The sequence below is a fragment of the Polypterus senegalus genome, chromosome 12, assembly GCF_016835505.1.
Source record: "Polypterus senegalus isolate Bchr_013 chromosome 12, ASM1683550v1, whole genome shotgun sequence".
In the NCBI taxonomy this organism is placed as follows: Eukaryota; Metazoa; Chordata; class Cladistia; order Polypteriformes; family Polypteridae; genus Polypterus; species Polypterus senegalus.
In genome coordinates this window covers 143978536-143998861 of record NC_053165.1, presented here as the reverse complement: position 1 = coordinate 143998861, position 20326 = coordinate 143978536, and the positions used below count along the sequence as shown (strand labels likewise).

General features: G+C 38.1%; 1 protein-coding gene across 2 annotated transcripts in view; it reads left to right on the top strand.

Moving 5' to 3' along the window:
• The window catches only part of sord (sorbitol dehydrogenase), a 34366-nt gene extending 17759 nt beyond the window's left edge, over positions 1-16607 (top strand). For both annotated transcript variants that reach the window (XM_039773710.1, XM_039773709.1), the window contains 6 exons: positions 5841-5959; positions 8013-8078; positions 13201-13376; positions 14331-14452; positions 16183-16360; positions 16461-16607. In XM_039773710.1, the coding sequence (XP_039629644.1) occupies positions 5841-5959; positions 8013-8078; positions 13201-13376; positions 14331-14452; positions 16183-16348 (649 nt within the window). In that variant the 3' untranslated portion in view covers positions 16349-16360; positions 16461-16607. The remainder of the gene's footprint in view (positions 1-5840; positions 5960-8012; positions 8079-13200; positions 13377-14330; positions 14453-16182; positions 16361-16460) is intronic.
• The last annotated feature ends 3719 nt before the right edge of the window (positions 16608-20326 follow it).

Genomic DNA, 20326 nt, shown 5'->3' with positions numbered 1-20326 from the left:
GAACATGGCGGTGATGAATACGTATTTTAAGAAGAGGGAGAAACACAGGGTGACATACAAGAGTGGAGGAAGATGCACACAGGTAGATTATATCCTATGCAGGAGAGGCAATCTGAAGGAGACTGAAGACTGCAAAGTGGTGGCAGAGGAAAGTGTAGTTAGACAGCATAGGATGGTGGTCTGTAGGATGATGTTGGAGATCAAGGAGAGGAGGAGAGTGAGGATAGTGACAAAGATCAAATGGTGGAAGTTGAAAATGAAGACTGCAAGGTTGAGCTTGGGGATGAGGTAAGATGGACATTGGGTGGTAGCTGGGCAACTAGAGCAGAAGTAGTAAGGGTGACAGCAAGAAGGATGCTTGGCGTGACATCTGGACAGAGGAAGGAGGAAAGGGAAACCTGGTAGTGGAATGGGGAAGTACAAGAGAGTATACAGAGGAGGAGGATGGCAAAAAAGTGAGATAGTCAGAGAGATGCAGAAAGTAGACAAGCGTACAATGAGATAAGGCACAAGGTAAAGGGAGAGGTGTTGAAGGCTAAAGAAAAGGCATATGATGAGTTGTATGAGAGGTTGGACACTAAGGAGGGAGAAAAGGACCTGTATCTATTGGATAGACAGATGGACCGAGCTGGGAAAGCAGGTTAAGGTGATGAAGGATAAAGTTTGAAATGTACTCACAAGCGAGGAGAGTGTGTTGAGCAGATATAAAGAGTACTTTGAGAGGCTGATGAATGAAGAAAATGAGTGAGAGAGAAGGTTGGATGATATAGTGATAGTGAATCAGGAAGTGCAACGGATTAGCAAGGATGAGGTAAGGACAGCTATGAAGAGGATGAACAATGGAAAGGCACAATGGAAACCTGTGGAATCATGGAGGTGTTTAGGAGAGATGACAGTGGAGTTTTTAACCAGATTGTTTAATGGAATCTTGGAAAGTGAGAGGATGCCTGAGGAGAGGAGAAGAAGTGTACTGTTTATGATTTTTAAAAATAAGGGGGATGTGCAGAGCTATAGTAACTACAGGGGAATAAAATTGAAGAGCCACAGCTTAAAGTTATGGGAAAGAGTAGTGGAAGCTAGGTTAAGAAGGGAGGTGATGATTAGTGATCAGCAAAATGGTTTCATGCCATTGAAAGAGCACCACAGATGCGATGTTTGCTCTTAGGGTTTTGATGGAGAAGTAGAGAGAAGGCCAGAAGGAGTTGCAATGTGTCTTTGTGGACCTGGTAAAAGCATATGACAGGGTGCCTCTAGAGGAGTTGTAGTATTGTATGAGGAGGTTGGGAGTGGCAGAGAAGTGTGTAAGTGTTGTACAGGATACGTACAAAGAAAGTGTGACAGTTGCATTCAACGTGGAGGTGGGATTACACCATGGATCGGCTCTAAGCTCTTTTTTATTTGCAATGGTGATGGTCAGGTTGACAAAAGAGGTTAGACAGGAGTCCCTGTGGACTATGATGTTTGCTGATGACATTGTGATCTGTAGCTGTAGTAGGGAGCAGAAAGGAGAGGAATGAAGGTCAGTAGGAACAAGACTGAATACTTGTGAGTAAATGAGAGGGAGGTCAGTGGAATGGCAAGGATGCAGGGAGTAGAGTTGGTGAAGGTGAATGAGTTTAAATACTTGGGATTAACAGTACAGAGTAACGGGGATTATGGAGGAAAAGTGAAAAAGAGAGTGCAGGAAGGATGGAATGGGATGGTAAGGAGGAAGGCCTAAGACAAGAGTTCCCAAACTTTTATCGGCTGCAGACCCTTTTACCAAAAACTTTTAAAACCGTTGACCCCCTAGTCATTTACTTTACTTACTCAAATTAATAAATTTGTACAGTACTTGATATTAAATATTTCACTAGATATCAAACTTTTCATTTTAATCACTTGTAATTAATGATTTAAAAAGATAAAAGGACTACGGAATATGGCATTCTCTCGTGCAACATTTAATATCGAAACCTGCACTAACGAAAATTAAAGCAAAAAAATATGAGCAGAGTTTTTTTTACATTTTTGACATTTATGAAATAAATATGTAAATTCAAAATAAGTACAGATAGTCCAAGATGTACTGTCTGCATTTCTTTTTTGGTTCAGTCATATTATTATTAGAAGAAATAATAGAAATAATTAACAAACAATTTCGACAGCCCCTGTGATTAAAAAAAAACCCAATAAAGTATGTACTTACTTGAAACAGAAGATTTTTGTTCAAACTCGAATAAATAAAGTGTGTGCTCTGATTTTCTTTTTTGTAGTACTGATTCTCAATAAATAATTATATTCAAAGTTCAAATCACAAATAAGTACATGTTGCATCAAACAAACCAATTTATAGTGTTTTATGGAAGCATGACCGTACAAGACTGATAGATTCTGCTAATATCGAATATCTGTTGTCTCGTCCCACCGCAAGCATGTGCGGAAATGCAACGGTTTTTCATGTCCGCACTTGCATTGATACGTTTGATAAGAAAATGCACAGACATATTTGTGGTACATGTATTTTCATGCATTCTTACGTGTGACTTTTAATGACACATTTTACCTTTTCGTTTGCAAGTTTGGTATGTAATGTGTTTTTATCAAAAAAGTGTTTTTTTGAATTATTTTACTTCTTAATTAGGTACCTATTGGAATCATAGATATTTTGAAGTAACAAACAAGTAGCAGTAGTAAGGGGGTCTATTTTGGTGTCGTAAACCCCCCAAATTGTTTTTTTTTTTTTGCTATCGACCCCTAGAAAGCTCAAGTCGACCACTTTGGGAACTTTTGGCTTAAGAGAAGGTTTATAGATGTTGTGAGAGAGGACATGCAGGTGATGGGTGTAACAGAGCAAGATGCAGAGGACAGGAAGATATGGAAAAAGATGATCTGCTGTGGCAATCCCTAACAGGAGCACCTGAGAGAATAAGATGATCAAAAAAAAAAAAACAAGATTTTTGCAAAGGGTTTACAATAGGTTGGCAATGGACCAAGATTAATTTCTGTAGCAGAAGTATGATTAGAAGGTTCAAAGAACACTATCCCTTTTTTTCATGTAGACTAAGACTTTAAACTTAAGTGTACCATTTGACAAGTATCTGTGTTACTTGAAGGACTTCTTTTGTTTATTATACTTTATTATACAAAGTATACAACACCTACAAAATTAAAAGCTTAGTGGCAATGGAGAAGATAATAAATAAAAAAAAAACGCATTATGTGAGTACTTTAGAAAAACAAATACTTTGAACATCATTATCTGTTACAAAAATAATGTCAATTCAATCAAAATGAGCTGAATACCCACATCACCATTAGTGAGCTAAGAGTGTACAGACTGGACTGCTCAAGAAGTCGCCTAAGTTAGCAGCAGTGGTATATGGAAACACGCAAGTACAGATGGTAGATGGAAGAACTGTGATGCCTTGTGTCATTTTTGCTGTCACACTATTTCCATGACTAAGGGTGTCATTAAAGGGTTATTGGAAAAGGTGCTGTATTGTGAAGCTGAAGTAAACCACTGTGCCAGGGCTATTCAGTTACAATTCAAGTTGGGTCGGATTTTAAATCAACATGAATATGTTTAAAAACAAGTAGTGTTTATTCATTGTTTTCCCTTTACATTTGGTCACATCTGACACAGGCTTCAAATATATATATATATATATATATATATATATATATATATATATATATATATATATATATATATATATATAAAAAAACAACAAAAAACTATAACTGAACAGAGGTAGTAGCAATACTTTTGAAATAAAAAAATAGTGAACATTTTGCTCACATTTGACCTAGGCATATCTCAGAGTGTCTAAAATCAAATAAAGTGCACAGTATTAGCAATAACATTTGTTTCCTTTTTGAAATATGAGATCCTCCCCCAATTAAATGTGTGGTCAGGACAGGCAAGGGATTTTTTTTTTCATAAAACTTAAACTATTTCATTCACACGGTTTTCGTCACTCATATGACCAAGGTTAAATTTGAGTTCCACAACAAAGCCTTTCATGTTAAAATTGTTTCACCACCCTCCCAGAAAAAACTGCCTGAGTAAATGTTTAAGAGCAAGGCACCACATAGGGTGTGAAAGTGGATTGGTACTTTTATTTTAATTATTTGTCTTTAAAATGTCTTTGTACAGCGTTATTGGGTGTCAAGTAATAAATTATTAATTATAATTATTACTATTAATATTTCTCATTAAATTTTACTTTTCTTTGTTTCTTTGTCGATGAGCTCCTGTTGAAGAATTTACTGGTAACAGAACATATAGTGCACACGCCAATATGACTGAAGTAACAACTAACAAAGTGGACTTTTTGATACCATTTTAACAAAGTTTACTGTCCACTGTCAATCACAGAGCACCCCAGTAAAACGACTGTAATACACCTTCAACTTTAAAATGCAGACTTCATCACAACACTGTGCATTACGAAACAGCTGGCAGTCGACTGCTGGTACATGTTTACTGAAGGACAGGATGGCATTTTGCATGGAGTATGCAAGAGAAACGGTACGCAAAGATGCATGAACACAAGAAGATCAGTGACAATCACACCTTAGTGTGCCATGCCTAATCAGAAGGGACAATTGAATTCCACAGGGCACGGATATATTCATATTAGGGGACCTATATGATGGGCAAATTAATTTCAAATGTTTTGCATGCGTACCATTTGTTTTCATGACTGGTTGTATCATACTTAGCCCTTCGTTCATTGTTGTGACACAAGTGTAAACAGCCTGTCATTGAAATTCACCATTTGAAATACACGCCCGTCCCATCAGTAGCGTTGTGTGCTTAGAAATATTTTCCCGTGCATCTCTGCAAGTCTGACATAATTTTCACTGCAACTCCCTCACAGCCAGCGCAGGATATAAATATAAATATTATTATTTTTTTATTTTTTCTCCAGCCGTCTGGAGTTTGAGTTTTTTTGTTTTTTCTGTCCCCTGGCCATTGAACCTTACTCTTATTCGATGTTAATTAATGTTGATTTATTTTGTTTTATAATTGTGTCTTTCATTTTTCTATTCTTTAATATGTAAAGCACTTTGAGCTACTGTTTGTATGAAAATGTGCTATATAAATAAATGTTGTTGTTGTTGTTGTTGTATGCAGCAGAGGGATATGCAAGGGGGAACCAGTACCAACACATATGTTAACAGCAAATCCGCGTAACAATAAAAAAAAAAATGTCCTTTTGCATCTGTTACAATATAATTAGTTTAAAGTTTCAATGATTTCATTTGCAGCTGGCAAACTAAGTAAAATTGATAATTGCCAAAGGCTATTTTGGTTGCATTTGAGACAATTTTAGTTGCAGTCTAGAGCCCTGGTAAGACCAAGGGATGGGCCACTCTGAGGTTGCTTCTAGGCCGCATGTGGCCTATGGGCAGCCATTTGAATAGGCCTGATCTATACTATCTGTTAGCATGTCCATGAAATGTAGGATCTTACATGTCCTACCCTGGTTTCATAATCACATGAGAAATTACTTTCCATTTTTTATGATTATGAACTTATTATTTTTTTTTTACTTAAATTGAATATGAAAATTAGTATGGCTTTTTCTTTTTTTTTTCTACTGCTTTTACATTTTGTTTTTCTTTTCCATGTAGTTTGCATGTTTTTCATGCATAACCTGTGTTGAAAAGAATAGTTCCTGTTTTAGAGGAGCATGAGTATATTCAACATAAAAATACATTTGAAAGGCAAAAATGTGTGATCATTATGGCTTTGACCTATACAGAGACATTAATAATAGACATTCCTTTCTAAATAAATTGGAAGATGTAAGAAGTGTTTCCACTCAAGTCCATTTGTTTAATTTTTACAGGCTTCCCGATAGTGTGACATTTGAAGAAGGAGCTTTGATTGAGCCCCTCTCTGTTGGAATTCATGCTTGTCGAAGGGCAGGGGTGACTCTTGGTAGCAGAGTTTTCATCTGTGGAGCAGGTAAGTCCATGATGGTTGTAGATGGGCACCAGTACAAAGGTGGGGCTTCTTTCCTTACTATTACAGTTTTTCTCAGTTGCTTTGGCCAATTATTAAATGACAAATAATGTTTTCAAAACTATATGTGAAAACCTCCACACCATTAGGTCACTTGATCACAGAAGAATAACATTTCTCATTGCTTTTCAAAAATTACAAATTGTTTTAGTACAGTTATCCAAATGATTAAGTTGATTTTTCTTTGAATTGGCACATTTATCAGTTGAGAAAGACATGTTAATCAGATTGGATTATATTACTTCTAATTAACACAATCTTACTGTGAAATACACTTAATGTCTATTCATTGAGTGAATCAGGACATGCAAAAATGTTAATTTATTTGTCATAATAATGTATCACATAGAATAATGTCAGCTTCCATGGTTTGATGTTAACAAAGGATGCAGATGAAGTATCTCGCCCCATACTTTCCTTTCCTGAATCTGATACAATAATTCTTTTCTACATGGAGATGGAAAGTGTTATTTGCTTGTTTCCATGCATGTTGCCTGTGAGGATATCACAACAAATGCTTATAGAGGATGGTTGTGGCATGCCAAAATATTTTTTCTACAATGTATTGAAAGGGAGAATATCGGGTGTGAGATTGGAGAAAATCTATGGCCAGACAAATGGGAAGAGTCCACAGTACAGCATTTTTTTTTCAGCATCTTTACTTCATGTAATTTACAGTATAGTACATTTGGTTGCTAACAGTACATATTTTATTATAGGCGTATTGATATATTCAGTAATACAGTATACAGTGGTCTGTGGGTTTTTTCCCAGTTTTTTTCTTTCCTGCACATTGTATATAATCCCAAAGCCTTTTCCAGTGCTGTCTTTTCTTATAGTATACAGCAATGAAATCTTCTAGTGATTATACAGAATGTTGGTGTCAGCAACACAGACATCTGTTTTTTAGTTTTATGCACAACAACATTCAGTCAGCGACAGAGAAATAATTTACTGTACATATTACTGTAAAGTGAGCAATCACTGATAATACTTTAATTACTCACACTTCATCTATTATACACTTTCATATTGACAATATGTCTAAACATGTGACTGGCTTGGCTTTACGCAGTGATCCAGTGACTTTTGGTGACTTTTACTTATTCACTGATGCAGTTATTACATTTTGACGAATGGGTTAAATGTTTAAAGAACTGTGTTTTGCAGGTGAACCAAAGTGTGGTGCTTCAGTATATAAACTGTTTTGTGAGAGCTTAAAAGACTGTAATGCAGCAGTCTTTATACTATTTTTAATGTCACCGGGTCCTTGTGGACCTATGAAGTAGAGCTTCTGAGAGTAAAGGACATACTGTACATCCTTCAGAGTAGCACAAAACCAGTTCTTGATTATATTGTCTTTCTTTTAGTCATCCATTTTGACATTGGCTGTCCAATAACAATTTTTTTCCAGCTCATATAGTCTCTGAATTATTTGTACTGAAGGTGTTCTTAATATTTTCAAATCTGCTTAATCCATTTGAGGTTTGTGAGGAAGTTGGAGCCAGTCCATTGTAGACCCACTCATACACTTAACCACACTCAAATTCACAAAGGGCCAGTTTGAAACCACCTTTTAACTTAGTCTTCATGTGTTTTGGGATGTGAAGAAAATTCAGAGTGTACCCTACATAAAACTTACGCAAGAAGAAAGTGTAGACACCACCTGGACTTTGATAAGGCACACAAATCAAACCCAGAATGCAAAATCTGCAATGATTTCTTCCAGTTATGAAATGTCACTTTAGGGTTGGTAACTCTGTTGTATGTATTCTTCTTTATTTCTCCAGTTACAGCTGGCTCAAGTTTGAATATGAATATGTTTAATCCAAAACAGCATTTAGATTAAAGAGTACCTGGTTGAGCTGAGTTGTAAAAATTAGTAACAGTATATAGTTATCAAACAGATAAAACTTTCAATAAAAAAATCAATGTAATTTTGAAGGTGTAATATGTCAGATATATTGGTAAATAAAAGGTTGCTTCACTTTTTCAGGACCAATTGGACTCGTGTGTTTGCTTATTGCAAAAGCAATGGGAGCTGCCCAGGTTGTTATATGTGGTGAGTAGGGAGACTTTTTGTTTCAGCACAAGCTGGTTTTCAATTATTTTATTCCAGTTACTGAAATGATGAGTGGAACATGTCTACTGGAGTGTCATAGTGTTTAGTAGAGTACATGGAAATCTTTCAGAGAAGTGTCTCTGTCTTCCTTTTTCTTTAGAAACATTGTTACAGTGTTAGTCTGTTACATCTCATTTTATTTTTGAAAAAAGCGACCATTTTCTGGTGAAGATGTCTTTTTTTCTTTAGTTTTTGTTTTGATACAAATTTTAGTTTTGTGTACATGATTTTTTTAGTTCTTAGTAGACTTGATGCAATGCACTGTGCTACTTTGTACCCATATTTGCTTGGACTGGCTTCTGTGTGAGAAGATTTAATCAGAAAAGTGGTTGGATAATCTGTCGCTAATTGGGCTCACAATCCTGTCTTGTATATTTGAAAAGTAACGCTGAATTGCATGTTCAATAATTCTTAGTTGTTTAAACACGATTTAAGTGGAGTTGGCACAGTGCAGCAGATACTTTGTTGTCCCATAGAAGACCCAGAACCTGCCTTGTACTGCTTGTTACTTTGGGGTTTCTACAATAATTCAGTCAATGACAGGCCCACTTCAGCAGATCTCAACTTGTTTAGTTAGCAGTCTCCATGTATCCTTTAGAGCTTTAACCTAGAGCCTTGTAGACCACCAGCTTTGGGTTTCATTAAGCCTGTGCACTTCATTAGTTAAGTTTATTTTAAGGTAGTATAGGATTGTATCCTTGTAAGGTGTTTGAGCCCAGTTGCCTTTTAGATTATGGCGGTTTGGTGTTTTTCCCTGGTTAAGTTTAAGTTTAAATGGATCAACTACTGCTTACATGAGAACAGACATTGCCCTTTGTGGCCTGTAGGTATTGCACATGAGTTATCCACACACCGTAAAAGAACTATAGATCCCAAATAGATACAAAAATATTGCCTTTATTATACAAAAATAAATCACAAATGGGAAGGTTAACAAGGGACTGACTTATGTAATAAGCAAAAAACAGTAAAATAAATAACCTGTTAGGATTTGGCTTTAGGGAAAGGTCTCTCCCCTTAACACAAAATGTCCTAATAATTAATAATTATATTTACTAAGTAATATTTAAATTAAACACAATCATAAGAATCAATTAAATAATACTGGGGTAATTAAAACATTAAATAAGAAGAAAGATAGAGACAAAAAGGAAAATGAACATGGAGCAAATTAAAAATCAATTTAAAGGAGAATAAAGAAATACAGAAATCTTTAAACAGAGAAAAATGCCTTTACCATAACATTAATGAAAGGTCACAACAACTAAAAAAATAAATGCAAAGCTTCAATCTACTAGACCAACTACAAGCAATTCTAAAGCATAAGATAATGTCAAACCTTTTATCAAATTTGAATAATCTCAGGTTTTTCCCATTCACACATAGGATGCCGCATGGGAAGCTAACAAAATCTAGGAAAAACCTAAACACAGGGGAGAGTCTTTCTGAACAGGCAAAGGGGCCAATAGTAAGGAGAAGTGTGCAACTTCTAAATAACTTTGCAAAAGACAAAGACAGGGCCTTATACTGTAATGTTGTCAAGGGCCATACAATCAACATTTCTGTAATTAAAGGGGACCAGAGGCCACATCACCTTTGGCTCAGTTCTAGAGAAAAATGGGGGTTAACAAATAAAAGAATCAATAATGGTAGAATTTATTTTAAAAAAAGCCTGGAAAGAGCACTTAGCAGAACATGGCATAACCTATGTTCAGTGGGACTTCTAAACAGGTTATGTAACATACCCGGTCTGTTCATTGCCCTTATGTACCTTGTGTCAGGCCACAAAATACTTCTTCCAGCATACATACGGTGTGTAGTTAGGTGCCGCTGTGAGTGGCAGCCTTTCCAGCAGCTCTGTGTACGACTTTATCTTTCTACCTTTTTTCTCTGTTTTTCTCTATTTCACTGCTATTTCACTTCATAACTCCTTCCACTTTCTTTTATGTGGACTTGTTTCCTGGACACTTTTTACTACTTGGACATGGATTTTTACATGCCGTGACTCGTCTATTCAGGTATTCAACTTCTAGCGCTGAGAACAAAGGCCTGTGCCGGTGTGGTTCCCTATTTACCTGACGAGGTAAGAAGGTGGTATCATGGCAGCAGAGGTGGCGCTGAGCTGAAGGCTAAGCAGCTAGTGAGGAAGTGGTGATACAAGCCTTCTGTGATCCTGGGAAATGTGAACTCACTACCATATAAGATCGACAAACTGGCTGAGCTAGTAAAAAATGTCAGGACCTACAGAGAGAGAGAGAGAGTTTGTTGTGTTTTTGTGAAATGTGGCTAACAACTAGCATCCCAGATGCTAACGTGGAGCTACCCGGGTTTAGCACAGTTAGAGCGGATAGAGATGGAAATACCTGCTGGAAGTGGAAAGGAGGAGGACTCGCTCTCTATGTGAACCAAAGGTGGTGCAACCCTAGACATGTTAACGTCAAAATCTCCACTTGCTGCAGGGACATCAAGCTGTTGGCCATAAGTCTGCGTCCCTACTACTTTCTCCGAGAGTTTGGACACGTCATTGTTGTTATTGTTTACATCCCTCCTCGCGCAGATGTGGAGATATTGTATGACATCATCCACTCCGCTGTTGCTAAACTACAAACACAGCACCCCGAGGCACTTGTGCTAACTTCTGGAGATTTTAACCATGTGACGCTGGACAAAACATTACCTGCCTTCTCCCAGTATGTGGATTGTAACACTCGGGGAAATAGGACTATCGACCAACTGTATGCAAACGTTAAGGAAGCATACAGTGCCACCCCGCTGCCTGTGCTTAGGAAAGCAGATCGTAACCTGGTTCTGTTTCAGCCTTACTACAAGCCAAGAGTGAGGGAACTACCTACAACCACACGCTCATTCAGGAAGTGATCCCCTGAGGCAGAGCATGCTCTGAGAGACTGCTTTGGAACTATGGACTGGGATATGCTGCAGGGGTCACATAGTGAGAACATTGAGGAGGTTGTTGACTGCACTACTGACAACATCAACTTCTGTATGGACATTGTAGTTCCAGTAAGAATAGTACACTGCTATGCTAACAACAAGCCATGCCAAGCCAAGTGACATCAAGGGCCTTTTGAACCAGAAGAAAAGGGCTATTAAATGCAGTGATCAGCATGAGCTCAAGCGCATGCAGAAGGAACTCTGAGTCCAGTTCAGGGCAGTGAACGAGCAGTACAGGAGAAAGCTGGAGCAAAAGTTGCAGAATAACAGCATGAAGGAAGTGTGGGATGGGATGAAGATCATCACTGGTTGCAGCTCGAAGAGGGTGCCTCCACCGAGAGAGACAGGGAGAAAGCAAACCTGATGGAACAACTTTTTTAGCAGGTTTGACCACCCTAACTCACTCTCACTCTTTCCTTACCTGCAGGTGCAGCTTCTACACTGGTCCGGTAGCCCTCCGATCCCTGGCTACATCAGGCTCCATGCGGACCGAGACTTGGGTTCTTTCCCCAGCAGCCAGGGCACTCACGCTGGGGCTAAATCAGCCCAATGCCTCCACGACTGCCGCTGCCTTTTGACAGCCAGTCATCTTCAATACCGGTCACTCCAGCTCCATGATCGCTGAACCGATCGGCCACACATACCACACCCCTCGCTAAGCCGCGAGTGCGGTGATTATTTATTTAAAAAGTGGCCTTTTTGACTTGAGTTGTGGACCCGCTACACCACACTGTCCAGTCGTTGTATGAGAAAAAAAACCTGTGTGCGAAATCGTGGATGAAGCCTTGTTGATATGGTTTCTTCAGGAACATTGAAGAGCTACAGTACATACCTTAGAAATATTTTTGTACATGAAAATAGGTATGTGTGGGATTAAGTGGCCAAAACTGCAACCAGCCATGGGTCCAGTCCCAAGGTGTCTGGTTAAATGGGATTGTAACCTTCCTACCTACCCTACCTACCTACCTACAATAATGTTACTCACCTCTGCTAGCCTCTCTTCCTCCACAAATTCTACTCTAACCTGTTCTTCCAACTCTAACTTCAACTACATTAAAATAAGAACAAGCTTCTAAGTCTCCTCCAGGGATCACTTCTGATTTAAAAATAGGGACTCCTTCTGAGGACAGAATGGCTCCTGTTGTCATGATAAGAGATGTAACCTCCCTAGACACTGGTGCTTTCATTACAATAGCATTGCCATTTCCAGTGAAATTCCTGCCAGGGTTAAGGCTAACATTCCATTCTGGAAGGCCTAAAATAGGCTGTAATCATGGTCCATCTGGCCAGACTTTACACCTTGTAATAATGCCTTTTACATTATAAAGTCATAGTAAGAGTTAAAAAAACAATCTGAAATGCCACATTTTTTTTCTCACCCAGACTTGAACAATCACATATGGCAGTCTGCATTGTTGAAGGTTGCAGTACCCATCACCTAAATTTTCCTCTGAGTATCCCAGATCTTGCATGCAATTCAGCATATTTTAGTTATTTTTATTTAGCATGCTTTGGTAGTAAGTTACATTATGTTTCTAGTGTCAATAACGAAACACCCTTAATTATCACTATTAGCGACTTTTGGTGCTGAGTGAGGAGCAAAAATTTTAGCATTCACAAATAATATTTCTGTTATTGGACCTAGTACCCACAGTAGTGAATGTGTAATTCTGTAAGTAAAGGCTCCGCCCAGCAAAGAAAAATCCTTCACTCCAAAAAAGATTAATAGTCCTCCTCTATTTCTTGCCAAGGTTTGCTTATCTTTAATATCTTCCAACCAGCTAAAGAGTGCAGAGCTCAGTCAGGGTTTGATATGAACAAAAAGCTCACTTGAATATTGTGCTTCTTTGTTGAATTATTTTGGTAATTTCCATTTTTCTTGAAAAAGTCTATAATGACATGCTGTGTCTACAGCTTTGTCACTGCATCATTCAATTTATAACATCTAGCAGTCTTTAAACTTATTAGTTGACTTTATAATTGCTAAAATACTTTCTGTTGCATCAATCCTATTGCTTGCAATTAAGCCTAGTGACATAGGAGCTCCAAGGATAGGCTTTAACTAGCAAGTTAAAACATATAATGTGCAAGTTTTGCTGTTTTTCTCCAGATCTCTCTGCTGAAAGACTCCAGAAAGCTAAAGAAATGGGAGCCGATTTTATTATTCAAGTTGCTGGGGAAATGCCTCAGGTCTTGGCTGACCGAGTGAAGGGCTTGCTTGGATGTATGCCAGAAATCTCTGTTGAATGTACTGGCGTAGAATCGTGCATCCAGACTAGCATTTATGTATGTACCAATCTATTCATTTTTACTGCTCTTATTGTTTTGTGGACAGTACACTCATTTGACGCAAGTGGGTAAGTCAGGATTAGTGAACCCAGTGAGAAAATTGTAAGTCCTAAATGAAAGACCTATAAAAGGAAATAAGCCTACATTGCACCCTGCTTAAAGGTTTAGGAGTCCAGGCTTCATCTGTGGACCCCTCCTGAGAATATTCTACTATACAGGTGTTCCTCCAATGGCTATTATGTGTTTTCTGAATGTCTTTAAATGGTCAGAAAAGGTTTAGAACTTTTAAATATTTGGGGTTACTTGTGCAAACAGTACAGATTTCAAAACAGGCTTTTCTCTTTTTCAAGGTTCTTGATACATGATTATGTAAACAAAGTTAATTACACCCACCTTTATTTCTATGTGTTTATATATTAGAACATACCTAATCATTACCAAATCATAAAATGTGATAAATTTAAGATGATAAAAAATACATAAGATGCTACTGTGTAAATATTTATTCAGTACAAAATAAGCCAACATGCAGAAGCAGTGTGTGAAAAAATAAGTACACCCTTTCTGTATCAGTTTAGAAAGTAATATAAATCTGCAAACATTAGTGAACAGGATGTAGCACCATCATCTTTGACTGGTTAGTCTTGTCAGTGCAGTTTTGTGGAAAACCCATGCCAAAGTCCTATGCTGGCCTAGCTCTCTTTCTCGGGGGTGGGGGTTGATTTGTTTCAAACCTATTTTTCTAAAACTTGAGTTATTTGTATAGAATGTAATTTGATTTTATTAAAATAAAAATAAAACCCACTGGGAATGTGTGTCAGCCTTGATACATGCACGTTCTGAGTGTGAAGTATAAACCAGCCCTAACATGAAATCCCTTATACCTTATGGGTGACAGAATGTACTGTCACAGTGATATACTGACTCATCTCGGTATACTTTTTGTCCCAGGCAACTCGTTCTGGTGGAGTACTTGTCCTCGTAGGGCTTGGCCCAGAAATGGTAAAGGTTCCCATTGTAAATGCTGCTGTGAGAGAGGTTGATATACGTGGAATCTTTCGATACTGTAACACGTAAGTACTTTTGTTAATCCTTTGAATTCTCTTATACACTAGATGCTTCAAATGTTCACATTTCATGTGTCTTTGGAACCAGATACAGTGCTGCTCACTCACAGTTATGGATGTTGAATCCCCAGAGAGAAGCAGGACAAGGAGCCACATGTTCTCCACTGACAGTGGATGTGTACAGCGCACTCTACCCTAATTCCACTGTTGTGTCAGGCTACTCAGCCCTCCTTACCTCCCCTCATGTTTAGCAGTTAGTGTATCTTTAAGCCAGTTATGCTTTAAAGCATTGCACCTTCTACATTGTTAGGTTTTACCTTGTACTTGATGCTATTGTCACAGGCTCTCAGAGGGTCATCTGACTGACACCCTCAGTTTTAACCAGCATTTGCATGTAATGGGTGACCCTAACTGGAATTCAGCATTTATTTATCTTGTCTCAAATTTAGTCTTAACAAGATTTCTTCTGTAGCCCACATCCTTCTTACAAAATTTATTTTTGAATGTTACCTTCAAAAATTAAAGTGATAAATAAATGTAATAATGTGAAATTCTAATGTTGGGTGCCTTCTTAATCCAGACTCAGTACACACTAGATGAAGTGGCCAATTATGATCTTATCTGAGATCATGGCCACCTGACTGGAGCATACTGTAGTGGCCTTTAGTTCATAACGTGACAGCATTCTCAAAAGCACTGCAGTTAGATGTAACAAAATCACACCAATATAAATTCCTATTAATGAATTTGAGGTATGGCCCACTGACAACAATAAGTGTAAACATTTCCAGTGGAAAAATACACCTTTGTTGATATTGAGGTGGAGATCATAGTTATTAATTTGGCAAATAGCTTTCCTTTCTTGGGACTCTATGTGATTATAAATACTTTGCCTCTGAATGCCTCCCTCCTGGCACTTCCTTATGCCACTTGTAGATAACCTGTGCCATGCTGGTCCCCATTGGCATTTCCCTAAACTGGTGCCTTAGTAGGACTCAAAGCCACATGTTATGGGGTTTCTGTTCCTTAGTAGTAGCTGATGTCTTGACACTGGCTTCTGGGTAAGTATTTTTATCACCAGTGCTCTAGAAATGACATGCTGTGTCCAGTAATGAAAACAAGTTAGATGGAGAATTATTGGTTTATTTGTCATTTGGTACATGCTGTGTGGGAGTGTGTTCTTGTAGAATTGGAGTCATACTAGAACCAAGATACATACATACACTGTGTATATGTACTACTGGTCAAAGGTTTTAGAAAGTCCTTGGGTTCAATGAGAGCCACACCCTTACTTCTGACCATCTGTCAAACCTTATAATTGCTTTTAAGTTCCTTTTTGTATATTGGTGTTCTCGGTGTATTGCTAAGATGTGCATATGTGAAGTTGAACACAAGTGCATTAAAGCTGCCATTCTCACAGATTGCATGTTGTGTCGATGGTTGGATTTTTTTTTAAAGCTTTGCCCATTTCATGCCCATTGTTCCTCTTAAAATCCCTTGCAAACTTGTTGGCATATCATGCTAAAAGTATACAATCACCATTGTTTGCATGCTGACTTAGTTGGTGGATGTCTGAGCTTTGCCGGGCTTTTATGTGCTGCTCTCCATTACTAAAAAAACAGTGCATCTTCAAATAAAATCGGGTTGAATTCATTTACAAAGATTCTTGTGTGTGCTGTGAGGCAATGTAAAGTGTTTATTAATGACGCGACTGTGTCCCATTGTGCGCTTTTCAGGTGGCCCATGGCGATTTCCATGCTTGCTTCCAAGAAAGTGAATGTGAAGCCCTTGGTGACGCATCGCTTCCCCTTGGAGAAGGCACTGGAGGCGTTTGAAACAACAAGACGAGGCCTGGGGGTCAAAGTGATAATTCGCTGTAATGTGACTGATGAGGAGCCCTGATGAATGGCACAGGTATGAGCCTGGTGTACTGATGCAGTGGGACAATGATAAATAAGGTGTGCAGGTGCATTGGACACAAAGAGCATTAATGTCTGCTCATTTCCTGTTACAGATTTGATTCTCTGGATGCAGTTAAATGGAAGAGACGGATTTGGTGGCTTGACACAGTCACCTTAAGTACAGAGAAGCTCAACACAATTCACCTGCATCTGCCATTGAATGATAGGATTTTTAATAAAAATATCACTGTATTACTTTTGCACAGTTTTAGGATTCATTTATGAAGCCCCCTAATGTTGAGGAGCATAAACAGGGCAGGGCACGCAGCTGTCAATGAGTGGGACATTAACCATTCTGGCACATTCCACTATTTGTCCTTTCTTTTAATTTATTCTTCAACTAGTGGTGTTTTTCTACAATGAAGTCAAGAGCTGCACTCATCAGCCCCAGAAGCCACACATTTCAACGCCGCAGTGAATTCTGGCTGGTCAGTGAACCTTGGTTTCACCCCCTGCCTTTCTTGCTCCCTGGCTTCACAAGTGGTAAATTTTAAAGACTTATTCAAAGTGAGAGCTGCTGCTTATGCCAATCTTGTGCCAAGGGTAGTGTAGAGTGACTGATGGCATGCAGTCTGGCCTTGTAATACTTTAACGTGGTAGTTTAAGCTTTGCACGCTGGTGCAATTGCAGGGCATTGCTTGAGTGCTCATGGTAACATATCAGGTTGTGTCCTTTTTACTCAGCCTCCTTCAAGCCTGCCATTGCTCTGTGGTGCATGGCTTAAGCTTGACTTGCGGTTAGTTCCTTTTTCCTAACCTTCCAGTTATGCACTTCTACAGCTAAATGGACCACAATGCAGCACTAGCTTGGTTTGAAACAAATAAAATACAAGTCTTATCTGTGTTTTATATCTAGGCATGGAACAAGAGACTTGGGTTATATGATATGGTTTAGGTGTCATACTACAATATGAAATTTTTAAAGCAATGTTTTTAGTGTTACCTATTATTAGACATTCATAAATCAAAACACTGCACAAAAATCTCAAATCAATGTGGACTTAGTTTTACATACTGTTTTGTAAACCTTTTCTCATTAAAATAATCTTAAATATTAACAAAATATTTGCCCTGCATTAATGCAAGATGTGCTTCATGTTGCTGCATGTCAGAATTTCCCCATACATGTAGTAATAATAAGCCTATAAATCTAAAATATGAAGTTAACTTTCTGCAAAACCTTCCACATTTAAGGTCATCTTTTTGTTTTGTGAGTTAACATCATACGTTGCTCCAGCAATGGCTGCTCTTTTATTTCCTGCTTGAATGCCTTACTAAGCCATTATCTGTGGGTCATAAGAATAACTTACATTATACTTTCTAGATTTCCTTTTAAGAAAAATGACAATATTGACATGCTACGAGAAGCAAAGAGCTTTCTGTTGTGACAATGACACTTGTACTTGAACCTGTTGGGTACAGACGTCTAATATGACCAGAAAAGCAAGCACTGGAAAGTCGGCTTCTTTCTCTCTCTGCCATGGTAGGCGACTGGTGTTGCGAGATCCACTGCTGTCTTCCTTCTTGCCCATTTTATCCGAGTCCATATCTGGCGTATCTTGCTATCTTGTGCTCTCATTCTCACATCCATGGCTCATGAGAGCTGCAAAAACGGCAGCTTTCAGCTGCCAGTGGCATGTGAGTTTACCATGAGGACTATTACAATACAGTTCTAAAATAATTTAAAAATAAGCCTGTGGATGTTTGGGAAACAATGGTGCTCTTTTCTGTGCTTGTCATGTTTCAAACTCACTGAGGTGTGCAGTTGTGTATATGAAACACAACCTGCAGTCCAAGCCCCTTTCACATACAGTGATGCTCATCTTGTGTGTGGATGACTTTCACCTTCACATTATATGGGTGGTGAGGAACACTTTTACCAAACTGAGCTCAGCTTGTCATGTTACACCTCAATTCTGTTTTTTCAATCAGATCTTTAAATCCCTTCTTTAATGAAACTTTGTATGAGATTACCACATGACTGAAAGGCATACAATCTCTTATTGGCAGTATTTTTGTATCATGAAATTCAAAACAGTAAAATGTTGCCTCATGTTTATATTTATATAGCACTTTTCCATAGTGAAGATTGGAGCAAGTTGCTGTGTTGGTATAATGGGTTACATATTTGTACAGTCTTAGCAAAGAACTTCCTCTGCTCATGTGGGTGTCCTACAGTAAGTCCATGGTGGGCCCTCCATGCTAGGCCTACTTCTGTAAGACTCCAGGTCAGTAGAGTGGCTTACTGGTTTTGCTAATGATAATAAGCAAGAGGAGAAATAAAGAGGCCAAGGCAAAAACCCCTTATTGAATTCTGAGAACTGATGAACCATGAAATGTAAAGCAGAGGATGATAGCTCTGTTACCTTAAAACGATACCAAGGTGATGGCTCCATGCTGTTCCCCTTACTTCCTTTTACTTAACTTTGTAACTCTGCAATTTTTTGTAGACAAGTAAAAAACAGACCATAAAAACACCCGCATATGTTGGCGCCTTCCCAACAATAGTGTGACGTAGTGGCTATTTCTCTGGAAAACAGCCTTAACGTTATTGCTTCAGTGCCCAAATCTGAGTCACCGCATTACTATAAGAAAGTCACGTATCCCACGTACACTTCAGTTGTAAAAGTGTATGCAAGCAATTGCATTCTAATCCTAGAAGTCATCTTAGATAAAGACAGTTGTCACGTATACAACAGAGAACTGGGCATGGCATTGTGCCCACACCCATCAGAAAATATAATTATTGGCCAGTCATTAAGAATCTAACATAGCCCACCACATCCTTTTTTTTTTTTTTTTATATAAATGTACAAACATTGATGAATTCTCATACATCCATCCATTTTATCATTCAAGAAAGCTGGAGCTGATCTTTGATGCATTTGGCTTGGCTTGATTGGGACCCCGGCCTCTCATTGGCCAGTCACTATGATGAACCAGAGACACAGGCAGAAACTGTTGTCACAAAAAAGGAGTGGGCTGGGATGTAAACTTCCAGCTGGAGTTGAAGTACAAGCATCGACTGTGTCGTACATATACATATTTAATTTGAGATTTAAAAAAAAAAAAAAAACCCCAGATAAGTTAAATCCTTTTATTTAAATTATAGTACATAGTAAACATTTCAAAGGCATAAAAATACTTCATACAACTTTCATATTTTAAAGAAATGCGCTGAGCTAAATGACACTTGACAACTGTAAAAATGATCTTCAGCTGATAGTTCAAGCGATTCTTACAGCAGATGGTTGCTTCTGAAGAGCTCGTGCTGGATGTGTTTATCCCTGCTGCAGCGTAACTAAGAATTAGAGTAGGCAGATAATGAAACGCTGTACCCCGATTTAATTGGGAATTCGTGTGGACTGTTAATTGTACACATTGTCATGGAGTAAAAAAAGAATATTTGTGATGAATATTTTATACATGGATTGATTTCTCTCCAGACTGCATAGCAGGGAATGATCCAGCCATCGTGGATTAATAAAGAAGTCATAAAATGCAATATTGTGATTAATTTAAAAATCTAATCCAGAAAATGGTTAAACATATTTGAATTGATTCACAAAGCATTAAAATCAATAGATGTGAATTGATTAAACAGTGTGCTATTGAATTCACTTTACATTTTTTAAATAGATATTACACTAAATGCTCGAGGCACTGGCCTAGCCAGAGTGCTCTATATGGACTGGGACTGGCTGATGGCAGACAGTGCAGCACATTGCCTAACACTAAAAGCAATTGGTTTGCTAATCGCATGATTTTGGCATTTAAATTCTTGCAGTTTTATTTCAAATATTGCATCCCACCCATTAAACATCAGTGCTACCTGTTAATTTGTCCCGAATTCAGTAAAAAGCATATCCTTTATCCAATATGGTAGTCTCATTAACCCCCTGCCACCCCACCCCAATATT